A 25,905-nucleotide genomic window follows, 5' to 3' on the forward strand; every position below is an offset into this window, starting at 1 on the left:
CCTCCTAAATGAAAAGTCTAAATTCAAGAGATTATATTAATCCACGTAAAATGGTTCTATGCATAAGCAAATCCTCAAATTCCAAACTTCTATTTAAAGTAATTCTTATGAATATGTAGGGATTACTTCCCTAACCTTGATAGCTTAACTTTATAGCAAGCTTCAAAACTTCTACTCTAATTTCACATATAATTACAAACCAATTATACTTGGTTTCCTAATTACTATTTTACTCAAATTTGCCTTTGGAATAATAAGGGGATTTCACCCTTTAGTTTGTCAAGACCTCTCTTTTCACAAATTTTCTACTTATCATTTAGTTTAATATATACACTTTCATACTTTAGACTCTTTATAGTACTATGGTTGCAAGCAGTAAATCCTAGATTAAGTGACTAAAGTAAAATGAAAAATTTAATCTCAAAACTAAATTATTTATAATTCCAAAATAAGTGAAATTTACTTTATAACTCACATAGATTGGGAATATCAACTATTTGATCTCCTATGGGAGATAGAGTTAGCTTTTGAATATTTTACCAAGTCACCCCACTTGTCCATCCATTTTCAACTTAGCTTTGGACTCCTCAATCATCACCCACCATATAAGTAGAGCCTTCCTTAGTCATACTAGGCTTTAGACTCCTTAATCATCACCCACCACATAAATGTAACCTTCCTTAGTCATACTAGCCCTACTAGTTCCATTAGAATCCTTCCTTTACCATCCCATAGTGACTCACTAAACCCTCCAAGGTTTTGGAGATAATTATTTTAGGCTTTCACCCTTAGTCTCGAATTTGATCTCAAACTTAGTCTTGGACCTAGTTTTGGATTTAGTTTTGGATTTGGTTGTAGACTTAGTTTCAAACTGAGTCTCAGACTTAGATGTAAGCCACAATTTATTTTTTTCAATTTGTTAACTTACCTCGTCTATCCGACCACCACGGCCTTGGCTTTAGCCTTAGTTAAGTTTGTGAAACACAAAATCCCTAAGCCCCAAAGTGGAGCCGGAAGGGCGCCACATGGTAGTGGCCGAAGCAAAAGCCAAACGAGCGTAACATGTTTGGACTAAAAGCTCCGACTTGAAAGGTCGAGAGTGGGAGTGGAACTCCCAACAAAATGCTCGAGGAACAAGCGCGAAGCGAGCAATAAGCGAGGCTCTAAAAAGGGACCCAAAAGGACCAAGATGGAGTCCGCGATGGAGTCCGAGGTGGAGTCTGAGATGGAGTCTGAGATGGACCTGAGATGGAGTCCGAGATGGACCGAGACGGAGTCCGAGATGGAGTCCAAGGTGGAGTCCGAGATGGAGTCCGAGATGGACCCGAGATGGAGTCCGAGATGGACCGAGACGGAGTCCGAGATGGAGTCTGAGATGGACCCAAGATGGAATCCAAGATGGAGTCCGAGAAGGACTCGAGATGGAGTCCGAGGTCGAGACCGAGACCGGGACCGAGACCGAGACCGAGACCGAGACCGAGACCGAGACCGGGACCAAGACTGAGACCGAGGCCAAGGCCGAGACCGAGCCCGAGCCCGAGTCTGAGTCCAAGTCCGAGTCCGAGTTCGAGCTTGAGAAGGTGAAAGCCCAAAGCGTTCGTCTCCCAGACCCTAGGGGGTTTGGTGAGCTCCAAAAGTATAGTAAGGGGGAGGACTGTAGTGGAGCCAGTTTGGCCCAGGAAGGCCAAACCCAGTGTTGGGTAATGAACTGACCACTGGGAAGTCCAAGACTAGAGTGAATACGGACTGACAAGCGGGGTAGCTTGGTGAAGTGTTCAAGAGCCGGCTCTAGTTCCCCCGGGAGATCGATTGGCCGATGCTCCCAATCCAAGTGTGGGTGGCACTACCTACTTGGATACCTGGTGTGGCTCAACAGAACCTCGCTCTAAGCACATGGCTAAAGCACCTAAAGGCGGAAGGTGGGGAGAGTACCCGTGGGCCACGGTGTTCCGAAATATTGTCCCGAAGTCCCAAATGGGGGAAACCGGGCCTGTGGGCCTTGATCTGGTGGCAGTGCTGGTGAACATAGCCATGGACGGAAAAGGGACTTGGCAGGAACTGACAAAGGGATATTGGGGAAGGCTATTCCCCATGTTTGTGGGCATCCTAAGGATGCTAAGGAGTGGATTTGGGAAGACCACTTGTGGATGGATGGCCCAGTCTTGGAGAGACGGGATTGTGATACAAGTGGTATTGGACCACTAGTGCGGCAAAGGTGAATGGGCATGGCCTTAGCATAACGGGCTGATATGTCTATAGTACCTTTGGGTGTCGATCTTGGGACTGGACACGTGGAGCACTTGGACTAAGTGCAAGGGATGAGTGGCATGGATGCCATTCTCGGGACTAGTAAGTCCCAAGTCCTGAATTGAACTTAAGGAGGTTGTGAATGAGACTCTTCCAAGTGGACAGAGGTGTGGTTAAGTGACTAAAGTAAAATGGAAAAATTAGTCACTTACAACTTGGTATCAGAGTTGTTCCTTAGTCCGACTTTTATTGGTGTTGAAGTATACCACCACTAGTATTGGCATTGGAAGGTCCTAAGAGTGGGCCTATCCTTAAGGAGTAGCATGTTGAGAGGACATGGCTCTCCACTCAAGTTCATGCATGAACTTGGGCGCGATGTGGTGGATAGAAAAGGGGCCAGTAAGGGAACGACTTTGGGATCTTGGGAACAGTATAAGGGTTTCCTCAGAGAGTTGAGAATGTGATCCAGATGAGTGTTTGACGTAGCCAACTGGCTAATGTAGTTGTGGTAAATGACTATAGTTAAAATCACGTGAAAGATAGGGACTCCAAAGCAATAAAGGAGTCACAAGATTATCCTCATATAGTTGAGGTTAGTGCTTATGAATGTGAGACCAAAAGTAATGACCACAGGAGGTCAAATACAGAAAAGGACACGGTTCTTTCAAGGTTCCCAAAGATGATTCTAGGTAGCTTAGTACCTAGAAAGGCCAAGTGTAAATGGTTCAAAGCACATGCGAAATCAGAGTGGCGCAACAGAAGCGTGGTCTTAAAGCTTGCCATGAGGCAAGGCTATCAAGGTTAGGGAAGTAGTTCCCGAGTGTTCAAAGAGAGGGCTTTGAACGAAAATCGATGGTCAACGACTTTCACGCTTATGCAGGAACCATGTTACAGTGGTCGGAGGACTTGCCAAGCGAGATTAGCAAGTTGGGGGAACGAATACCCTAGTTGAAGGTGATTACTTATAAAGGGTGGGCCACGGGGCCAAGCATGGAGGAGTCCATGCATGATCACGGACTTGTCAAGTGAGAGGACTTGGCAGTGTGGAGGAACTAGGTTCCTAAGCTGTGATCTGTAGCGCGCTTTAAATATAAGTTGGTGCACCGGTGTGGGGAGTCATGCTAGGCATCTAGGGTGATACCGTCCGTAGATGCATATATGGAGGTTGGGTCCAAGTCCCAACCCTCTAGTGCTTGGGTTCGAGTCCTAAATCATTAGGGTGTGGTGATGGTTTGGAATATGAAGACACTCATATTTCGGTGGTCATGGACTCTCAGTGAGGAGACTGGTTTGTGTCAAGACCCCTAACAAGATCAAGACTAGAAAATGCTAAAGACAAAGAGAAAAAGCTAGTGAAAACAAAGAAGAGGCCTTAGACTGGTGTTGATTCAAATTGTGGAGAAATGGAACAAGGCTAATTTATATATACTATAGGTTGATGAAGCTCCACCACTCTTGGATCGAAGATGGCCTAAATATAGTTGAGGTTGAGGAGGTGCCACATCAATATCAAGAATGTGGCTCGATACTCAGGAATCGGGAAGTGTTTTGAGAGTCAGGAATAGGGAAGTGTCTCGAGAGTCAGGAATAGGGAAGTGTCTCGAGAATCAGGAATGTGGTCTGCAGGTCAGGAATCCAATGAGATTCAGGAATGTGGCAAGGATTGGGGGATTCCTGACAGCACCCCCTCCTCAAGAACGAGTGGAACGAGAATGTGAATGAGAACGACGAGGAGGATGAGATGAGCGGCGAGGGATGGGAGATGGAGAAAAAGAATGAGGACTGGGATGACTAGGATAGCGGCGATGGAAGTCCTGAACAAGGTCAGGAGAATGAATTAGGTTGTCTGCAGGTTCCCAAGTGCGTTCTTTAGGCCCGTAACCCTTTCAGTCGACCAGATAGTAGAGTTTAGACCGTGAAATCTTTGAATCAAGGATGTCCTGAACCTCGTACTCAGACCCATCCTCGAGCTGCACTGGTGGAGGTGGAGGAATGACCCGATTGGGAATAGGACTGGGAATATAAGGCTCAAGGAGAGAGGAATGAAAAACGGGGTGAATTTGATATGAGGAGGGAAGTGCAAAGCGATAAGTGACAGGATTAATGATGGCAGTGATAGGGAAAGGACCGAGGCGTTTGAAATCAAGTTTTGGACAGGGCTTGGTGGTGGAGATATTTCACCTGAGGAGCCAAACTTTATCCCCGATATTGTAAGGGGGACAATCCTGACGATGGACATTGGCAAATGTTTTGTGAGATTCCTGAGCACGATGGAGGTGGAAGGAGATGGAGTTGTGGATTTCTTGGAGGTTGGAGACAAATGCCTCAGAGCGGGGATTTGAATGAGAGGATTCGGATGGAGAAGGAAGTGAGAGATTGAATCGGGGATTTCGGCTAGAGTTTGCAAAGAAGGGGGAAATTCGAAGAGAGGAGTGAATAGAGTTGTTATAGGAGAACTCAGCAAGGGGAAGGATATCGAACCAGTTATCCTGATGATAGTTGATGAAGCACCTCAAGAATTGTTCCAACGTCTGAATCGTTCGCTCGGACTGCCCATCAGTTTGAGGATGATACGCCGAAGAAAGGTTGGCCTTCACTCCAAGCAGCTGCAAAAACCGTTGCCAGAAATGAGAGATGAACTGAGGCCCCCGATCTGAAACCACATCTATAGGAATCCCATGAAGTTGGAAAATTTCCCTGAATACCAGTTTTGCCATGTCCTCGCCCGAAAACTCCTTGGTACATGGCAAGAAGTGCGCCATCTTTGTGAAGCGATCCACCACGACTAAAATGCTGTTGAAGCCTCCAGAACTCGGAAGATCACTCAAGAAATCCATGGAGATGGATTCCCAAGGACCTGAAGGGACCGGAAGGGAACGAAGCAAACCTGAAGGAAGGTGGCGAGGTACTTTATTCCGGGCGCAAGTGTCACAGGAGGTAACAAAAGCTTTGATGTAGTCGTCCATGTGAGGCCACCAAAAGTCCCGTGCAACTAGCTCATAGGTTTTCGCAATGCTGAAGTGACCAGCAGTCGGGCTATCGTGGCACGCCATTAGGACCAACCTTCGAGCATCACCTTCAGGAACGTAAAGCTGCTCCCCACGGTATAATAAGCCATCTAAGAACTCGAACTCGTCAAATCGCCAGCAGTCGGGAGTCACAGGGTGTCCAGCCTGAAGATGGGGGAAAATGTCGCTGGCGAGATCATCGGATTGAAGATCGTTTCTGATGGCATCCATCAAGGAAGAGTCCTGAAGGGCCAGGGAAATTGCCATAATTTGAAGCCGATCAGGACCGAGGATAATTTGATCTTGTTGATCGAAGGCAGGATTACCAGGCCTGAGACTAAGATAGGAGCGCCTTGAAAGAGCATCAGGAAGGCCTTGAAGCTTTCCAGGTCTGTACTTGATAACATAGTCAAACCGACTCAGGAATTGTGCCCACCTTGCTCGACGACGGCTTAAAACTCGAGAAGTGGCAAAGTACTCGAGATTTTTGTGATCCGTCCAGACTGTTGTTTGATGGCCCGCCCCCTCCAAGAAACGGCACCACTCTCCAAAGGAATCCACGATGGCAAGGAGCTCCTTGTCGTGGATTTCGTAATTGATCTCCGCAGGCTGGAATTTCCGAGAATGGAAAGCGACTAGATGAAGTTCTTGATCCACTCCGAGTTGAGACAGCACAGCACCGATGGCAAAGTCGGAGGCGTCAGCCTCGATGAAGAAAGGTTGTGAGGAATCAGCATGGATCAAAACGGGAGCAGAACTGAAGGCTGCCTTGAGAGTGTCGAAGGCGTGCTGGGCAGCAGTAGACCAAGAGAAGGGAACATCCTTGCGAGTGAGATGCGTGAGAGGAAGGACAATGTCAGAGTAGTGATCAATGAACTCGAGCAATCGGGGAGGCTTCTTGGGACACACAACTGCTTTGTGATTAGGATCAGCACAGTAGAGGCAAAGATTATGAGATATTCGACGTTGCTTCTTAGCAGAACTCAACTTCCCTCTAATGAGTCGGGGAGTACCAGAAATATCCATCGGGACCGGAGCAGTAGGTTCAGGACTATGCCCCGAAGACTCAAGCTGGGATTCCTGAGACTGGGACGGAAAAACAGCGGCACGGCGACTTTCCTGACGACGTTCAAAGAGACGATTGTCACATCGAACAGCTTTGTTGATGGCGTCCGACAGGTCCTTGGGATCCTCCATGGTGAGCAACAAATCCTTGACACCGTTGTTGAGGCCGAAACAAAATTGGTCAATCAGGGCCCGCTCATCCCACTGAGTGTCCAAGGCAAGGAGTTGGAACTCTGCAGCATAGATCGAGGCAGGACAAGACCCCTGAGAGAGACGTCTCATCTTTGTGGTAGCAGCCCAAACCCGATCCGTCTTGCCAAAACATGCTTCGAGCTTCTCTTTGAACAATTGAAGATCCATCAGCTCCGGAACCACGACCCCTTTCATGCTCTTCTCCAGAAGAGGAGAAAACCATGACAAAGCTGCACCCTTGAGCAACGTCCCAATCGCGCTGATTTGAGACTCGGGAGTGGGGTACCGCCGATGTTGAAGTGCAAAGATCAGCTCCATTTGGTTCAAAAATCCACGAAGCTCCGAACGCTTGCCTGAAAACTTCACCGGGAAACTCACCTTCGGTTCAGGAACTTTGTTGGATCCTTGAGCCGAAAGTGAAGCAAGCTCCTTACTGCATGCAAAGAAGGGTCGCCTTCAGCTCGGTATTCTCAGACTGGATTTTTGCAAGGACTTCGGCAAAGAAATCAAAATGGCTTGGAGACTCCATTGGCAAGAAGAAAGAAAAGAAAGGGGGAAAAAGACAAAGGCAATCAAATAATCAAAGCGAGCTAAAAGAAAAGCAAAAACCACAATCTAAATCAAATTGTCAAGACCCCCAACAAGATCAAGACTGGAAAATGCTAAAGACAAAGAGAAAAAGCTAGTGAAAACAAAGAAGAGGCCTTAGACTGGTGTTGATTCAGATTGTGGAGAAATGGAACAAGGCTAACCTATATATACTATAGGTTGATGAAGCTCCACCACTCTTGGATCGAAGACGGCCTAAATATAGCTGAGGTCGAGGAGGTGCCACATCAATATCAGGAATGTGGCTCGAGACTCAGGAATCGGGAAGTGTTTTGAGAGTCAGGAATAGGGAAGTGTCTCGAGAGTCAGGAATAGGGAAGTGTCTCGAGAATCAGGAATGTGGTCTGCAGGTCAGGAATCTGACGAGAGTCAGGAATGTGGCAAGGATTGGGGGATTCCTGACAGTTTGGGCACACTGCCAAGCGAGGGATGCCTCGGAGTCGTGATGCACGGTTAGATTGTTTAGAGTGAAAGCTCGGCATATTTAACTTGAACACTTTGGTGCAAAAGGGCACCAAAGACATGGTGAATGAGGTGAGGACACCCAAGTCTCAGTTGCTATAGATCCTTGGCCGAAAGGGCTGGCTTGGGCACACCGCCAAATGTGGGAGATGCCCCCGGGGTCATAGTCAACAATTTAAAAGGGTCTGGAAGACTTAGTTCCTATTGGTAGACCTGTTAAGGGGTCAAGATGAGATCACCAGGTGATCTTGTGGCTAAAGTCTTTTTTTGGGTTAAGGAATATGATTCCCCGTTCAAAGTGTTGATTTGAACTACTGATAATGGTGTGGCTTGGTCGAGGTGACCAAGTGGGAAGGACACCTAAAGGGAAATCAATTGTGCCAATACGATGGTATAGTAGGTCTAAGAAAGTAGTCTCGAGGAGAGACCCATGAGAGGGTCACAATGTTGGGCCATGGAAGGGGCCTATAGCAAAAGTTGCTAAAGAGACCTACTAGGGGTGAGCACCCTCTGGACTTGGCGAAGTGGAGTTTTGCCATGGAACCAAAAGAATACCTCAAGGAGGGAGGTAGTGATCCTATGTTGCTTGATGTAACAATCAATGGATAGGAGCAAAAGACTAATGGCCAAGTTTAGGCCATGGAATTTAATGGGAGGAATCCAAATGGCAAGGTTAGCTAAGGAACACTTATGTGTTTGATGCTAACGGATTGCGGGAAAGGAAGTGGACTTCCAAGGATAGATTCCCAAGTGCTCCAATTTGGCAAGTAAAAGCTCCAAGTGAGGAGTGGCAAAGTAGCCAAAGGATAGGGTCGTGGACAGCCCAGGCACAAATGATGATAATTGGAACGTAGTGCCAAGGGTGGCACAAAATAGAAAAGAGGATGATGGTGCCCTCAAGTAAAGAACTTCCTAGGATAAGGAAGTGGAGTTGCACTATGTGCAACGTAAGGTGTCGGAGACACCTAGGAAATTGACTGTGAAAAGTCAAAATTAAAAGTTCCAAGTGCAAAGGTTATGTCCATGGAATCTGAGAAGAATAAGTAGTGGAATTGAGTTAGAGAAGGTGTCTCTAACCAGTTTAGCGGGAACTGAACCAATAAAAGGGAGCAAACCACCCTAGGTGGTCAAGTGAGTCTCTAGGTTGGAGAGACTATACTCCTTAGAGGATGAACAAGGCAAAGTGAGCCTTCGGGGTCAAACCATAGAAAAATATTGGTTGGGTGCCAAGGATGGAAATGGTAATACTTGCGGGTGTTAGTTTATAAAAGGGTTTACCGTTCGATGAGGACATCAAAATTCGTCTATGGGTGGTGGAGTTGTGAGACACAAAATCCCTAAGCCCCAAAGTGGAGCCGGAAGGGCGCCACATGGTAGTGGCCGAAGCAAAAGCCAAACGAGCGTAACACGTTTGGACTAAAAGCTCCGACTTGAAAGGTCGAGAGCGGGAGTGGAACTCCCAACAAAATGCTTGAGGAACAAGCACGAAGCGAGCAATAAGTGAGGCTCCAAAAAGGGACCCAAAAGGACCGAGATGGAGTCCGAGATAGAGTCCAAGGTGGAGTCCGAAATGGAGTCCGAGATGGACTTGAGATGGAGACCGAGATGGACCGAGATGGAGTCCGAGATGGAGTCCGAGGTGGAGTCCGAGATGGAGTCCAAGATGGACCCGAGATGGAGTCCGAGATGGACCGAGACGGAGTCCGAGATGGAGTCTGAGATGGACCTGAGATGGAATCCAAGATGGAGTCCGAGAAGGACCTGAGATGGAGTCCGAGAAGGACTTGAGATGGAGTCTGAGGTCGAGACCAAGACCGGGACCAAGACCGAGACCGAGACCGGGACCGGGATCGAGACCGAGACTAAGGCCAAGGCCGAGACCAAGCCCGAGCCCGAGTCCGAGTCCGAGTCCAAGTCTGAGTCCGAGTCCGAGTTCGAGTTCGAGCCTGAGAGGGTGAAAGCCCAAAGCGTTCGTCTCCCAGACCCTAGGGGGTTTAGTGAGCTCCAAAAGTATAGTAAGGGGGAGGACTGTAGTGGAGCCAGTTTGGCCCAGGAAGGCCAGACCTAGTGTTGGGTGATGAACTAACCACTGGGAAGTCCAAGACTAGAGTGAATACGAACCGACAAGCGGGGTAGCTTGGTGAAGTGTTCAAGAGCCGGCTCTAGTTCCCCCGGGAGATCGATTGGCCGATGCTCCCAATCCAAGTGTGGGTGGCACTACCTACTTGGATACCAGGTGTGGCTCAACGGAACCTCGCTCTAAGCACATGGCTAAAGCACCTAAAGGCGGAAGGTGGGGAGAGTACCCACGGGGCTCGCATAGGGCCACGGTGTTCCGAAATGTTGTCCTGAAGTCCCAAATGGGGGAAAGGAGGAGGAGCAGTCCTCTAGTGTAGTGATTACGGATACGGTCACATGGTGAGGAAGTCCTAGAGGACAATGGGACTTAGTGGCTGGGCCTGTGGGCCTTGATCTGGTAGTAGTGCTGGTGAACATGGCCATGGACGGAAAAGGGACTTGGCAGGAACTAACAAAGGGATATTGGGGATGGCTATTCCCCATGTTTGTGGGCATCCTAAGGATGCTAAGGAGTGGATCTAGGAAGACCACTTGTGGATGGATGGCCCAGTCTTGGAGAGACGGGATTGTGATACAAGTGGTATTGGACCACTAGTGCGGCAAAGGTGAATGGGCATGGCTTTAGCGTAACGGGCCGATATGTCTGTGGTACCTTTGGGTGTCGGTCTTGGGACTAGACACGTGGAGCACTTGGACTAAGTGCAGGGGATGAGTGGCATGGATGCCATTCTCGGGACTAGCAAGTCCCAAGTCCTAAATTGGACTTAAGGAGGTTGTGAATGAGACTCTTCCAAGTGGACAAAGGTGTAGTTAAGTGACTAAAGTAAAATGGAAAAATTAGTCACTTACAAAGTTCTCTTGCCAAGGTTCCCACCTATCGTACCAGCTCCTACTTAGTCCTATTTAATTTCAGCAACTCACTACACAAGCAATGGAGTGTTAGCTATCCATTCACGAATTCTCAAATCTCTCCCAATCCCCCTCCCTAGGTTAGATTGGACTTAAGGTTCAGCTATACTCCCCATAGGCACGAGAAACTAAGCACACCAAGCCTCCAGGTTCCTAACATCCCTTGGTACAACAAGACTTAATCATAAGACCCATCTATGATTAAGTCTTGTTGTACCAAAGGCCTGGATTGAGTGGCAATTAATCCTAACTATCATGTTTACATTCCTCCAATGCCGGACAATCATCCAATATTTGCCACACTTGCAAACCAAATCCTCACCACCAGGGTGGAGCGAGCTTTGGTCAATGTACACTCCATGTTGGTGGTGTTGTTGAACACCTTTTGCAACTTGTTGATCTTTCTGGCCAGGATATGCTTCTTCTAGATGGCCATTCTTGATGAAAAGCTCAATCACTATTGTCATGAGTTTGGTGTTTGCTATGCTTTCAAAATGTTGATGTGTGAGTAAAGGTAAGGTAATGGTTATCCTTCCTTTGTGCCCATCCTTGGGAAAGGGGAACTTTTTTCTCTATTTCATTGCCAAGGAGGAGAGATCTAGTAGCTTTGGCAAGATTCATCCTTGGGAGAAGATATAGCAAAAGATGTGGAGCACTTTTTCTCTTTCGCTCTAGGTTTGGAGAAAGCTATAGATTTGAACATACTACTATTGCAGCTTTGGCTCATACACTTCTAGCATTGCCTGTGCCTTTCTTTCCCTTACAGTGTTGCGGGCAATCCAAGGAATGCACAACATCCATATTGCAATTCATGGTGGCTATCTTGAACAAAGAGCAAGACAACAACAATCTGCAGTGATCCCATGCTTATGTGGCCATTAAAATTAAATTTATGGCATAGATTAGTATTGCTACTTCTAATCAAGGTGCAATGGCTCTAGTAACTAATCTTTTAAAATATTCTTAAGCATAGTTTACTTTTCTTATACTTTTGAAGTAGCTCAGATTTGGTTGGGTGATTTGGTCAAAGTATGCAAAACCCTAATCTAAATGAATAACATAAGAATATTTTAAAATATTCAAGTATATTCTAGATAGGCTTCAAGGAAGCACTGGAAAAATCAATCACTTCAAAAGTAGGAATAAATTAATTTTAAATAAACAACACTTCTAAAAACTAATCAGGTTAAAGCAAGAAAATAAAATCAATCTTAAATAAAAGTTTTATAGTTGACCATGTCATAATGATATCTTGTCCTTATCCTTTATTTTCCCTCTTGATCTAAAAAACTTATCAAAGCCATATTTCTAAGTCAGTTTCTTAACCCTATCCGTGCAAGCATATGCATCTGGATAAATTGTAAAGTGACCACCCTAGGAGAGGCAAAATTGACAAGAACTTAGACTTCTATCATGGCTCTGTAGAAATGACTTAGCAACACATTTATAAAAAAGAAAGAAGAAATACATTGAGCAGTGAGGAATAGAGCGATGATCTTACTTCTCATTGTCCGCAAATGCACATCTGTCCATGACATGTGTCCATGCAGCATTGTCTTAGGCCAGTTTTGTCTCACACGATTGATTACCTGCGCTCTTGGATGATCTGTTGCTCTTGGTAATAGATTGCTGATGAGATTCGTGGCATCCTTTAGAACAGGTACAAAGAAAAGTTTCAAACCTCAAAGGCTGAGGAAGAGCCACAAGCAAGAGGCTTGTGCTCCAGAGTGATAGCACCGCTTTCTTCCATAATTTTTCCATAAGCTTCTTTATGAGGGCTCCTGGATCCCTCTGAAAAACCCTGGCAAGCAGTGATTTGTTAATATTTTGGTGCTTACCTCCTGTGAAGACCTAGTGCCGTGGCAACACACCCGGGCTGGAGCAGTGGCAAGCATAGCTCTAACATTGCGAATCCACGCTCCATCCCAGATGTTCATGATTTCCTGTGGTAATCAACCTGCATTCCCCAGATTATCGGCCCAAAGCTGTGAAAGCGCCAAGCATTGACTGATCCAGACAAAGCCATGGCACCTGGCGCTGAAAGGCGTCTGCCGTAAACCTTCAACTCTCCCGCTTCATTTGAGCCGGAGATTATTCCCGAGCATATTATATACGTGATAAATCGTGATAAAGAAATCATGATGCTAGGGAAAGAGAATGCAGAGGGCCAGGGCTTTCCATTCAATTTGGGTGCTGGATTCCAAAGCCCGTGAATACATTACCGTTCTACAAGAAGGTCAGGTTTGACGCACCTCACATTTACTCATTTGGACGCTAAAGCTATTTTATCTGGTTTTAGGGCATCTTTTCTTTGTTTTTTTAATTTTCTAGGAGGCAATCGATCAATCCATCGACGCAGCTGTGGATCGTGGGACGCGCCAGTCGCTTCCGTGACCGCGAATGCAGAGACCGCGCGGCCAGATCTGCGCGGCCACCGGTGAGTCTTTCATCCAAATCGCCCAGGGCGAGGGTTTGGGGACGCGAATTCGGGCATGCGGCAGTGAGTCCCTGAAACCGCTCGCCTTTGGGTGCTCTCCAGCTCCAGATCTGGCTGCTCGCGCCGGGACGAGGCGATGATGCTGCTCCTCTGCTCCACATCCCAGCAAGGCGTGGCGTCTCTCTTCTCCGCGTCATAGCCACAAAACAATGCGTCTTCCTCTCTACAGCACGGTAAGCGCGTAGCTAGATCGAGCTCGAGAGTTGTTCTTGCGAGAGATGAGAGAAAAGATTGCCAGATGAGAAAGGAGAGCTAGATCGGAGAGAAAGACGGTAGCTTCACAACCAGGGAGATAGAAGTGATCCAGGAGATAGACATGTAGATTGCGAGAGAGAGAAAAGAGAGGCTTAGAGTTTTTGGTGAGGTGTGAGAAAGAGACAAGAAGTAGAGGTTTTTGTGATGAAGTGTAGATTGCGAGAAGAGAGGCATAGAGATTTTTGCGATGTATTTCTCTTACACTTTGCTTCGTGCTCCAAAACAGGGAGAGACACAGGGTCCAGGGAATTGCACTTACTGCAACCTCCTCCTCAAGCAGCAAAGTCCCGGGCGAGCCAGCCGCTTCTTCAAGGCCGCCGCCGCCATGCCTCCCTCGGCCGTGCACGACTGCTCCTTCCCTTCCACGCCAGGCAAAGTGAAGATGGAGAGGAGCAACTACTTCGGCAGAGTTGCAAGCCGGTGGCAGTCGTTCGGCCCGGGGAAGATCGTCTTCTGGTGCGTCGCGCTGCTAGCTTTGCTCGTGGTGGCGGTCTTCTTCTACGCGACGTCCCCCGGCGTCCACAACAGCTTCGAGCAGAGCTTGAGCTTGCGGGAGGCGAAGAACGACGTGGTGAGCTGGGGGGGATCCGTGTGGGAGAAGCACGTCCGCCACTCGGCGCACGCCAAGCGAGAGAACGGCCTGGTCGTGCTCGTCACCGGCGCCGCCGGATTTGTTGGGACTCACGTCTCCCTGGCTCTCAAGAAGCGGGGTGACGGAGTGATTGGCCTGGACAACTTCAACAGCTACTACGATCCGTTCCTCAAGCGCGCGCGGCAGGGGCTCCTGGAGAAGCAGGGGGTGTTCGTCGTCGAGGGCGACATCAACAACATCGCGCTGCTGCGCAAGCTCTTCGACGTGATCACTTTCACGCACGTCATGCACCTGGCGGCGCAGGCCGGGGTGAGATACGCGATGGAGAACCCGGGCTCTTACGTCCACAGCAACATCGCCGGCTTCGTCAACCTCCTGGAGGCTTGCAAGGAGGCGAGCCCGCAACCGGCGATCGTCTGGGCCTCGTCCAGCTCCGTCTACGGCCTCAACTCCAAGGTCCCCTTCTCGGAGATCGATCGAACCGACCAGCCGGCGAGCTTGTACGCGGCGACCAAGAAGGCCGGCGAGGAGATCGCTCACACTTACAACCACATCTACGGACTCTCCATCACGGGCTTGCGGTTCTTCACGGTCTACGGGCCTTGGGGGCGGCCGGACATGGCTTACTTCTTCTTCACCAAGGCGATCCTGCAAGGGAAGCCAGTGAACATCTACCAGGGGCCGAACCAAGTGGATCTAGCTCGCGACTTCACTTACATCGACGATATCGTGAAGGGCTGCTTTGGAGCGCTGGACACGGCGACTCCGAGCACAGGGACTGGGGGGAAGAAGCGGGGACCGGCGCAGCTCCGGGTGTACAACCTCGGGAACACTTCGCCCGTGACGGTGCCGACCTTGGTGGCGATTCTGGAGAAGCATCTCAAGGTGAAGGCCAAGAGGAATGTGGTGAGGATGCCGCGCAACGGGGACGTGCCTTTCACCCACGCAAACGTGACGCTGGCGAGGGTGGAGCTGGGCTACAATCCCACCACGGATTTGCAAACGGGGCTCAAGAAGTTTGTCAAGTGGTACCAGCTCTACTATGGTGGAGGATCATCTTCTTCGTCTTCTTCTTCTTCGAGCAAGAGGAGGCTCCGGCCTTGATATATAGAATGGTTTGGCTTTTTTCCTTTGCTCGTGCTGGGAAAATAATTTGCTTGCTTGCTTGATTGATTGATTGATTGATTGACCACCTCCCTCTCGAGAGAGCGAGCAAGAGAGAATTCTTTGCTTTTTGCTTTTTGCTTCTTTCGACGGTGATTTGGTGAGCAGTTTTTTTGGATCGAAAGGTTGTAACAATGTAGCTTCGAATGAAAAATGATAGTACGGAATGAGTTGAGCACCCAAGTACGGAGAGGTCATTCTGAGAGCATATACCGTGGCTGATTATTCCAGAAGAATATACTATTAGGGCAAGAGATTATTCCAAAGAATATGCACACGAATCAAAATACCACCAAAAAATCGATCAATCGGGATTGGATCGATCAACACCTCCAGGTGGAAGCCGCGACGATGGGCTTGCCCTTCCAGCCAAGAACAATGCAGCCCTTCTCCTCCACCAGCGTGTAGCCCTCGGATGGATAGTACATGCCCAGCCACGTCTTGACCTCGCCCAAGAACTTGAGTGGCTTGGGCTGGAACCCCGCGCGGCTCATCCTCCGCCGCCACTGGTCCGCCCGCTCGTGGCGCTCCACCCGGTCCGGCCCCTCGCACGCCACGATGTTCTTGATCTCCTCCGCGTAGTGGTACTGCTCGATCTTGAGCCGCTCCTCGCTGTCGCTGGGCAGGATCGCGTCCACCGCGTCGAAGATCGCCGAGTAGTAGTGGAGCGCCTCGATGAATCGCCCCAGAAAGAAGGGGCCGTTGTGGCAGGCGTCCTGCTCCACCAGCGTCAGGATCTTGGGGCTCAGCTCGTGGATGGATTGCAGCACCGACTTGAGCGATCGCCGGCTCTCCTTGACGACGCAGTGGAGCTGGAACGCGCTGTTGATCGCCATGGCCTCGCCGTCGCGGACGTCGAGCATCCCCCGCTGGAGGCTCTCCACAGCTTGGGTCACGGCCCGGAACTCGAATTGGAGCTCCAGGCTCTCGGCCAGGCGCGAGAGCTCCTCGCCCGCCAGGAAGAGCTTGTCGCTGCGATCGCAGCTCACGCCCGTGATCCGGATCGACTCGGGCGGCCCGCCGGGGCGCGATGCCAGCCCCTGGAGCAGCGCCGGCCACTGCAGCGCACTGCTCATCCCGAGATCCACGATGTGGACCCTCGATTCTCCCTCGAAGGCGTCGAGGATGGCGGCGTTGGCGGCGAAGTGGCCGAAGGAGAAGTAGGGGCAGAACTCGTAGACGAGGTTGAATCCCTCGTCGCGCAACGCCTCGGGGATCTGGCTGCGTCGTGCCGCCGGCGGTGCCACTGCTGGCTTGTAGGCGGCGCCGCTGAGGCTGATGCTCTGGAGCCCCGCCAGCCGCGCGGTAAGGCCCTCGACGAAGCACGACGTGACGCGCTGCATGGAGTCGCCGCGCGGCGATGCCATTTGCTGGAGCTGGCTGAGAAGGGTGGCGGCTTGGTTGACGTCGCGGCACGCCACCGCCTCGGCGCAGGCGAGGAGAAGCTGGATCAGCCGGATTCCCACATTCGCATCGCCCGATTCGTGATGATCTTGAGCCGCTGCCGGCTGTGCTCGCGATCCCTGCTGTTGTTCTTGTTCGAAGAGCGATTGATCTTGAGCATGGCGTTGTTGCTGCTGTTCTTGCTGTTCTTGCTGCTCTTGCTGGTGCTGTAACCCTCGCCAGAATTCCAGGCCCACCGCGCCGTCGCTCTCCAGCGCCGATATCGATTCCTTGAGCTCGATCTTGTCCTGCAGCACGTCCTCGCGCTGCACGGGATTGAAGACGTCGTTGCTACACATCATCTCCAAGAACTTGGTATCGTCGGAGGAGTTGTATGACGATGGAGCCGAGGCGTGTGTCGCGGAGTGGTTCTGCCAATCTTCGTCCAGGCCGATATTTTGCTGCTGCTGGATGTGATTCTGGCCGGGATCCAAGAGCCGCATCTCGAATTCGTCGTCCGAGGCCGTGGATAGCAACACCTCGGGCTGCCAGATGGAGTAATCCATCCCCGACGACGACGACCTGTGGAGCGAGGAGGAGGAACAAGGCTGGAGCGATGCCTCTAGATCACCTGTGAGATCGAGTGGCGCAAACACATCCTCGAATTCCTCGTCCGAGCCACTGGCAGTACCGCCGTGCTTGAGCTTCTTCTGCCGAAAGATTTGCTGCTGCGATGGCGGAGGCGCCGCCGGGATGAGATGATGCTGAGGCGGCGAAATGCAGTTCCCAAGATCGAGGACCGATTTTGGCTCCTCGTGATCGTAGCGAGACGAGCGCCTTCTCTTGGCGATCCCGCTCATACCTAGCTCTCGAGCTCTTCTTCCCAAAATTTAAAAATGCCCCAATTCCTTGGACCCGTTTTAAAACCCCCGCGCAATCCCTGCCGGCCGATCCCTTCGCGCCTTCCACGTGGCGGGATGACACCCATTCTCCATCCCACGTACGGCTGGCCCATAAAGCGTCTGTACGAGACTGGATATTCCGGCATCCCATCGCTACATGTTAAAATATTTCCAAAGCTCTCGACATCGTCGATGGCAAATTCATATTGCCCATCTATGAGAAAATCTTTTTTGCCAGCTATGAATGACCACATTCTTTAGTTCCTGGAGTGTGGATGGAACGCAAACTCCAAGCCCCGGGATATTCCAAACCATGGACTGTATAGCCTAGTGTTTTCTCTATAGTCAAGCTGTATTTACATTTTTATATGGTTTCTTTTTTCTCTCTCGCCCTCTTTTTTCTGGATTTTTTCGAGCTAGACTATGCAATGCAAGCTTTGTCCTTGATGCTCGTCATAAGCCCCAATCGTGACCGTCTGTCAATGGATTTGCAAAGCTGTGGAGCCCTGGTTGTCACCCTTGTAGGGGTCGGCGCAAAGGTATTTCTCTACGTAGTCCTGTAAGAAAGAAAAATCACTATTTAAGTTTAAGATCGTCTACAAAGTTCTAGTCTAAGAATCCTAGAGGGTTTTCTGGAAGGCCAGAAGTAATGCTATAGCAAGAAGCACTGCTCAATTGCAAGAGATGCCAGATCAAACAGGAGCGAGAAACCAAGTAGAAAAAACAGTAGCTACATTCGATTGCGATGGAGAGGAATCGAGGCTTTGTTTTGCTCGGAGAGCACAAACGATGACAAGCAGTAGGCTCGAGGAGTAAAATATATTGATCAATGCAACAGTTAACACTGTGAAGTAGCAACAGTGCATGGCTCATGAGACAAGGGAAAGATCAAGCAAATCATGACCAAGGTGAGAATCCAAAGGAAAGACCAAACTCTCCCAAAAAAGAAGAGAAAATAACACACCAAAAACAGAAAAACTTCTCTTTCAAATTTAAATAAATAATTGCTACTATATAATCACAAGCTTCATTCAGAATCTTGAGCTTCATTTATTTCATGCTGTGGCTATTATTTTCCAGTTCTTGTTTCTTCAACTCTTGCATGAGCCCTGATACAAACTCCCATTGATCCTCTGGAATACAGATCTTTCTCGCCAACTGAACCGTCTCCCCTCTCCTATAATACGCATTGTAAACCTGACCAAAAATTCAAAAAATAAAAAAGCAACAAACAAAAAATTTTACATCGCGAGGAGTCCACTTGGTCACCTCCCGACCCACCAAGGTTTTCAGCATCCCCTCGTAAAACAGATGCGAGCTTATGAAGTCTTTGGTCTAAACGAAAACCTGGCATTCTGAGCCCTAAAAACCATAAAAATTTAATGAAAACGGACATAACATACCCATGGATGGATGAAAAGCCTGCCCGGATACCTTCCATCTGGGATCTTCATCTGTTAACAATGAAGATTCGCCCTCCATTCCGTAAATTTCTTCTGGATCATTCTCCGACATGGTGGCACACTCCCAGGGGCGGTCAAAGGAAGAGCTTCTCTCTTCGTCAGAGGAAAACCTGCAGGGGATTGAGTTAGAAACGAAATATTCTGTTCTGCACTTACAAGCCAAACTCTCCTCAACTAGCTCCTCGTTTTCCACTTGAACAAACTCGTGGATTTCAACATACCCGTAGTACCATGTCACCCTGCCCCACACCTGGATGCAAACCGGACGCCACTGCTCCTTTCGTGCCCAAGCCAGGTTGTTAATCACAACAGCAGCCAGCTCGCTACTGCAAGCTTGCAAATGTTTCATGCCAAGAACTTCGAGCTATTTGGCTTCTTACAGACCTTCCGCTGGCGTTTTCTTGAAGTCCACCGCCACCCGCAGTTCCTCGCGGAGACTCTTTGGCATAGCCCATGACAAACTCGGAGCTGCACAATGGGATCAGGTCTACAATATACGTTTTAGTAACGGTTCTTAGCTTGCATCTGTCTTGTTCATTCGCCGGACTGAAAGCATCAAGTGATAACTAGCAGCCAACAAAAGAAAGAAAACCTACCAGCAAGTTTGGGCAATGGCGATGTGAACTCCCGGAATGTAGTCAGCAGAAACTCTTGGATCATGCCCTGCCGTTTATAGTCGCCACCAGGATTTCTAGCTTGGAGTGCTTTGCCAACGGCAATGCTTGCGAGGAGATGTACTGCATTAACGGCTGGGAACTAGCCGGAACTGGTCGTAGTGTGGCATGATCCGGCCTTCGTGATGGATTACGATGAGGCCATACTTAAGAGGGAAGTTGTCCGAGTCGAGCTGACAAGGCGGAGTGTCGAACAAATCCTGAGTCTTACCCTCCCGTCTTTTCGTCCAGCTCCAGCCTCAAGCCCTAATGCTTTTCCTAAAACGCTTTAAAATATTCCTTAACTTAACAGTAGGGGAATTTTTTTTGGACCCGGGAACTGAACCTAGTAAAACATATAAATGACATATATGGAATGGAAAATATGACAATTATTATTTATAAAAGATAAAATAAAATTAGTAAAAATTGTTTTTAAAGGGATTATACATTATAGAATAGAGTTATTTTTTTTTATAGAAGATGGAAATTTCTACAGATATAAATATTTATTTGTATTATTTTTTATTTAGATGATTAGGTCATTCAAAAATATTTGAATTGCCCCATGTAACAAACCATTAACAACTTTTTGGCATGTGGGCGAAATTGTCTTACTTGGCTATTTAATATAAAATAATTAATTTTACCACAATTTTATAAGTAACTAAAGTGAATGACTTAAGAGATAATTCATTTGAATTCAAATATAAAATGAAGAAAATTACATTTCTTTTTATAATAAATTAAAAGTATTAAATACTTAGAATTAAGTATCTTTAAGTTTGAGAGAACTAATCCAATTGGGCTAGACTTGAAAGGTAAGGTAGAATAGAGCTCTTGAAATGGTTTTCAGATTTTATTCAAAAGAGCATGAATTTGCATAATGAATTATAAGAAACAAAAACAAAGAATTTGAAATATAATTCATTAGGGTTCAAATATAAAAGAAAGGGCTTATAAATAATAATTCAATTTAAATTCATAAAACATTCATGAAGATTTATATAATAATTGTCAACATTTACAATCTATATTCATTTAAAAGAAAAATCCTTATGAATAAAAATGCAATTTAAATTAAAAAAAATTCATGAAAATTTATATAACAATTGTCAACATTGCCAATCTATGCATCTCATTTGCTAGCCACCAAATGGTTTTTTAGGGCACGTGCAGGTGCCCTATGCCATATGCCAAAAAACCATGCCGAAAAAGGTGCTGGGCAGCACCAAGGAGATGTTGAAGCGCTAGAAGTCTATTAAATTTCAGAGGTACACTCCTCTCTTCATTGTGTCTTCTCTTTGCTAATTAACTAACCAGTTTTGCAGGAAGCGGCAAATGACAAAAATGGCATAGCTCATTGCACATACCCAGCAAATGACAGGAAGAAGAGCTCTCTCTAGTATGCTTGCAGCATTAAAGCTATGAGAAGCTCCAGGATCTTAGGATCCATGCAATAAGATCTACACAAGTATGTAAAAGTGTGAGTCTTCAACATGGTGTCCTGGATGGAAAAGGAAAAGATTAAGCAAAATCATGACCCATGCCACAACCTTCCCGAAGGAGACAAAACCGAGAGCAAAAGAAGAACTACTTTCTCAAATAATCAATAAGTATCACATTCCCAAATCTTGAGCTTGAGTTATTCCAGACGATGTTGTGGCTATAATATTTTCGACGTCTTGTTTCAACTCTTGCATGAGCCCTGGTACATACTCCCACTGATCCTCTGGAATGCCGATCTTTCTCGCCATCTTAGCCGTCTCCCCTCTCCTATAGTATGCACTGTAAACCTGAAAATGACAAAACAGAAAATCAAAATCCAAGGTACAAAACAAAATTCACAAAAATAAAAAAAACTTACATCGCGAGGAGTCCATTTCGTCACCTCCCGACCTACCAAAGTTTTCAGCATCCCCTCGTAAAACAGGTGCAAGCCCTCCGACAGCTTTTTCGCTACACTAAAATCTGGCAAGGTTTCCCCCTGAAAAAGCAGAAAAAGAAAAAATAAAACGAATCAAATCAAATCGAAACTTGACATAAGCCACACCCCAGGATGGATGAAAAGCTCGCCCACGGGATATCTCCCGTCTGGGATCTTCATCTCTTGTCCATGAAGCTCTGTCTTCCATTCGGCAAATCTGTTCTGGACCATTCTCTGGGATGGTCGAACAGTCCCTGTGACGAGCTCTTCCTTTTTCTTTAGAGGAAAACCTGCAAAGCACAGAATGGATCGCGTCAAAAGGTGAGCTATAGGAGACGAAATCTGCTGTTCACTTACAAGCCAAGCTTTCTTCGACTAGCTCCTCGTCTTCCACTCGAACAAACTCCTGGATTTCGATGTAGCCATAGTACCATCTCAACTTGTCCCACACCTGGATGCAAACAGGAGGCCAATGCTCCTTAGATGGTGCCCGAGCGAGGCTTTTTATCACAAACGCGGCCGGCTGATAGAGATTCTCGCTACTGCAAGCAAATGTTTTCATGTAAAAGAACTTCGATCTTTACTCACTTTGCGCTGGTCTTGAAGCTAACCGCCACCCGCAGTTCCTTGCGACGTCCCTTGCTGTAAACTTTGACGAGCATATCGGAGTGCCTGTGCTGCATGTCAGAATCCAGGGTTTTCGTCCTAGTCGGGTCTTCTACATCTTCATCCTCTTCAGCAAGATTTAGAATCTCTTCTTCGGCATTGCCCAGAAGAAAGCCTTCGGAGCTGCGCAATGGCATATCAGATCTACGAGTACGTTTTAGTGACGATGGTTACCTTACAACTCTCCTGACTCTTTTGGATAGAATAGAACGGAGCATTCGCCGGACTGAAAGCATGATCAAGGATAAGTAGCAGCTAATAGGAAAGAAAGAAAAGCTCACCCTCTCCATCCCCTTCCAGGAATTCTTCTAAAGCCTCTTCGTCCTTGTTCCCCACGGGGGCATGTTCGGGCAATGGCGAGGTGAAATCGCGGAATGTAGTCAGCAGAAGCTTTTGGATGCCCCGACCATGATCCCGAGGATCTTCGAGAGCTCGGACTGCTTTCCCAACGGCAATGCTCGCAAGGAGATGCACAGCGTTGACGGCTGGGAGCTCCATCTCTCGGAGCCGGAATTGGTCGTAGTGTGGCATCTGGTCACGATGGATTTTAACGAGGCCATACTTGAGAGAAAAGGTGCCTGAGTCGAGCTTACAAGGCGGAATTGTTAACAAACCCTCGCTCATATCTTTGTCCCTGTGCATCTTCTTCATGAGCCCCTCCAGCTCCTGCCACAGCCTTTCTGACTCTCTCCACTTCCGATTAAGCGTGCCAACCACCCGACCCAGCATTTTGGCATCCGCCTCCCACAACATCCTTCAAACCCTAATCAGCTAGAAATACAATTATTATTCATTTAAATTAATTGTGTATTTAAAATTTATAAACACTTATTTTTATAATAAATAAACACTCCAACACTCTAAAAGTATAAAAGAGAGTTGTCACTATTATAAAGAAGTTGTTTAGTTACTTAAAGATATATAATTACATGATTGATTATTACATTAGTCAAATGTAGATTTAGAACTCTTTACCCAATTTTATTCTAACATATGATAATTGAAGAAAAATATTTATGCCCAGAAATAGTCATTTAATCGGGTTTCCTTCTAAGAATTCTTAAACAAACCAAATGCTGTTTATTTACATTTCTATATGGTTTTTTTTCAAGACTATGCCTCTCTCTATCCCTTTTTCTATAGTATTTACATTTTTATATGGTTCTCTCAGATATTTTGCCCATAATAGTGTAGTATTTACATTTTTATATGGTTCTCTCTCGGATTTTTTTCAAGGCTACGCCATGCAAGCTTTGTCCTTGATGCTCGTCATAAGCCCCAATCGTGACCGTCTCTCAAAGGACTTGCAAAGCTGTGGCTTGTGGTCACCCTTGTAAGCGTCGCAAACGTATTTCTCTATGTCTCCGTAGTCCTGGAGGAAAGAAATGATGCCGGTTAAGTTTAAGAGCAATCTAAATGGTTTTCTGTAGAAGCCCGGAAGTAATGATATGGCGAGAAGCACTGCTCAATTCGAAGAGATGCCAGATCAAACAGGAGCGAGAAACCAAGGGGAAAAAACAGTCTTTATACATGAGAAACGTTTGGATCACTATGGAGGGGAATCGGGGCTTTGTTTTGCTCGCGAAGATATGTGACAGCACAAACAAGAGGAGTAAAGTTCACAGTGAAGTAGCAACAGTGACGCTCATGAGACAAGGGAAAGATCAAGCAAAATTATGACCAAGTTGAGAATCTCCAAACAAAGGGCCAAACGGTGGAGTTCTTACCCAAAAGAGGGACACACCAAAAAACAAGCAAAGGAAGAAACTTGGAAGCTTAAACTAAGAACAGGAGCTCTTCGTACCTCATATAACGGGTTTCCATTCACGACCACCCATGGAACATATCTGTGCGGAGGATCAAGCTCGCCAGTGATCTTGGCATAGCCTTTTTCGAGCTGCGAGGATCACAAAGTTGGAAAAAAATGAGAAAGACAAAAAAACAGCAAAGAAACTGGAAGAAGAACTCGAACCAGTAAACCGGTAGGTCCTTCGTAGCATTCCTCTACGAGTGTGATGTTGGCGATGGAGGAATTACAACTCTTCCAAGCCTCGGCAGCTATGGCCCTGGGAAGAGATTCGAGACAATAGATAAATGGGAACCACGCATCCTTCGCAAGAACACATTGTTTTTTTCGATTAATAGCAAGACGTAATTGATGCTCACCACTTTTGGCCAGAGGCTGATAGCGCATGACTGGATTATGTTGAGCTTGCACTCGTCGGGTCCGTGCTGCGAAGATCAAAACGAAGAATAATTTGACCAGATAAATCAATGATAAGAACCTGGCAAGTGATGTGACCACTGGAATCCATCCTCGCATTTCCATAGGGGATGATCTTCAGGTCGACAATCTCAATGAGGCCATTTGTAAAGAACTTGCTGAGGTAATTGACGACGAAATTCGCGCAGAAGGGGCACAGCGATTCCGTGTAGAGCTCCACCGAAACTTTCTCCGCGTCCGCGCAGGTCTTAGCATCTGGATCCAAAAAATCTTTGAGTGCTGTAAAGCGATCCAATCTTTACGTACCTGGATCCGCGATCACCACAGCAACGAGGAAGAAGAGCGGCAAGGCCAGCAGCGAAGACGTAAGGCGGTGGTCCGCCATAGCCATCAAACGCGACCTAGAGCGCCAGATATTTTTTAAACTTTTTTGGCCGGGCACACTCTTTAGGGGCTTTGCTTCACATACTTGCCATGGAACTATTTGTAAATCATAGAGTGTGAGTATCAAGAAATATAGATTCCATGAATTCTAATTTCCACGCGAAGATAAGGTCGTACGTGTGAGAGAGCGAAAGCTTCCCTCTACTGAGGAGCTGCACGTAGATGGAGGAAGACTAGATACATCCCAAATGATGCACCCAGTCTTGGAGCATCGATTTGCAGGAATGTGGCTAAACGAGGAAGTCTAAGAAGCCAAAGCCTGGTCAGTATTTAAACAGTTAGATATTAATATAATAACAATTAAAAATTAGATCATATTAAGCTTGACAATTTTGTGGAAATGTTTATCACTTTATTCTACACACACACACACACACACACACAGAGAGAGAGAGAGAGAGAGAGAGAGAGAGAGAGAGAGAGAGAGAGAGAGAGAGAGAGAGAGAGAGAGAGAGAGAGAGAGAGAGAGAGAGAGAGAGAGAGAGAGAGAGAGAGAGCCTTGATAGGTTTAAAATTTACTAAAATATTTTAGAAAAAGTAAATAAATTTTAAGACTTAATAATGCCTTGTTTCTCTTATAAATCATCCATAATGCTCTTACTCAACACAATTATTTCACACCCTCACTTAGAGATTTTGTATTCGACCAACATCAAACTTTTTTTTATCACTATGGTTTCTTTACTAATTTTCCACCTTTTCAAGGATTTGATAGAAACTTTATTATGGTTAACTATTTTTTCAAAATGACACATTTCTTGCTATATCAAAAAATAATTAATAGAGAGTAGCTAATTGAGCTTGTTTACAAGGAGACTTTCCATATTCAAGAATTTTTGGATGATATTGTTAATAATCAATGGCTGTAGTTTCTTTCTACCATTTGGCACTAGTTTCTTTTTTTTCTTTGCATCAAAAGCAAACAACTTCTCTTTAAACTAATGCATAATCAAAAATACTATTCAAATTCTTGAGTAATATCTTTGATGCTTTATTTTCTATCAATAAGATGATTAAGTTGATCTTTTCTCATTTACTGATTTTGCTTATAAATTCTCAACATTCTTCAATACATCACTCTTATTCTTCATTAATTATAGCTTTCATCCTCATTGGTTATATTCATTTCTTATAACACATAGTTTTATAATTTTTATTACAGGA

The 25,905-nt window shown here is 46.7% G+C and overlaps 3 protein-coding genes across 3 annotated transcripts; 1 reads left to right on the forward strand and 2 right to left on the reverse strand.

Annotated features, from left to right (window-relative positions):
- Positions 1-12,857: 12,857 nt before the first annotated feature.
- LOC9655391 (UDP-glucuronate 4-epimerase 3) lies at positions 12,858-15,246 on the forward strand. The gene is made up of 2 exons (XM_002965433.2): positions 12,858-13,241; positions 13,550-15,246. The coding sequence occupies exons 1-2, from the start codon at positions 13,218-13,220 to the stop codon at positions 15,017-15,019; spliced, it is 1,494 nt and encodes a 497-aa protein (XP_002965479.2). The 5' UTR covers positions 12,858-13,217; the 3' UTR covers positions 15,020-15,246.
- A 55-nt stretch (positions 15,247-15,301) lies between these two features.
- On the reverse strand, positions 15,302-17,325 carry LOC9634254 (scarecrow-like protein 21). Its single transcript, XM_002965761.2, has one exon. The coding sequence runs from the start codon at positions 17,320-17,322 to the stop codon at positions 15,403-15,405; it is 1,920 nt and encodes a 639-aa protein (XP_002965807.2). The 5' UTR covers positions 17,323-17,325; the 3' UTR covers positions 15,302-15,402.
- Positions 17,326-23,130: 5,805 nt separating this feature from the next.
- On the reverse strand, positions 23,131-24,754 carry LOC9655394 (gamma-interferon-inducible lysosomal thiol reductase). The gene is made up of 6 exons (XM_002965764.2): positions 24,604-24,754; positions 24,359-24,552; positions 24,240-24,305; positions 24,046-24,183; positions 23,878-23,970; positions 23,131-23,445 (listed from the first exon to the last, which is right to left on the reverse strand). The coding sequence occupies exons 1-6, from the start codon at positions 24,686-24,688 to the stop codon at positions 23,311-23,313; spliced, it is 711 nt and encodes a 236-aa protein (XP_002965810.2). The 5' UTR covers positions 24,689-24,754; the 3' UTR covers positions 23,131-23,310.
- Between the last annotated feature and the right edge of the window lie 1,151 nt (positions 24,755-25,905).

Source organism: Selaginella moellendorffii, unplaced genomic scaffold (genome assembly GCF_000143415.4).
Source record: "Selaginella moellendorffii unplaced genomic scaffold, v1.0 SELMOscaffold_6, whole genome shotgun sequence".
Taxonomy (NCBI): domain Eukaryota; kingdom Viridiplantae; phylum Streptophyta; class Lycopodiopsida; order Selaginellales; family Selaginellaceae; genus Selaginella; species Selaginella moellendorffii.

Excerpts from the sequence above, each read along its gene's own strand:
- LOC9655391 (XM_002965433.2), top strand. The coding sequence starts at position 13,218 with ATGCGTCTTCCTCTCTACAGCACG. Across the intron at positions 13,242-13,549 it reads GTCTTCCTCTCTACAGCACG|GGAGAGACACAGGGTCCAGG; the intron begins GTAAGCGCGTAG and ends GCTCCAAAACAG.
- LOC9634254 (XM_002965761.2), bottom strand. The coding sequence starts at position 17,322 with ATGAGCGGGATCGCCAAGAGAAGGCGCTCGTCTCGCTACGATCACGAG.
- LOC9655394 (XM_002965764.2), bottom strand. The coding sequence starts at position 24,688 with ATGGCTATGGCGGACCACCGCCTTACGTCTTCGCTGCTGGCCTTGCCG. Across the intron at positions 24,306-24,358 it reads GTGGTCACATCACTTGCCAG|CACGGACCCGACGAGTGCAA; the intron begins GTTCTTATCATT and ends TGATCTTCGCAG. Across the intron at positions 23,971-24,045 it reads AAGGACCTACCGGTTTACTG|CTCGAAAAAGGCTATGCCAA; the intron begins GTTCGAGTTCTT and ends TGATCCTCGCAG.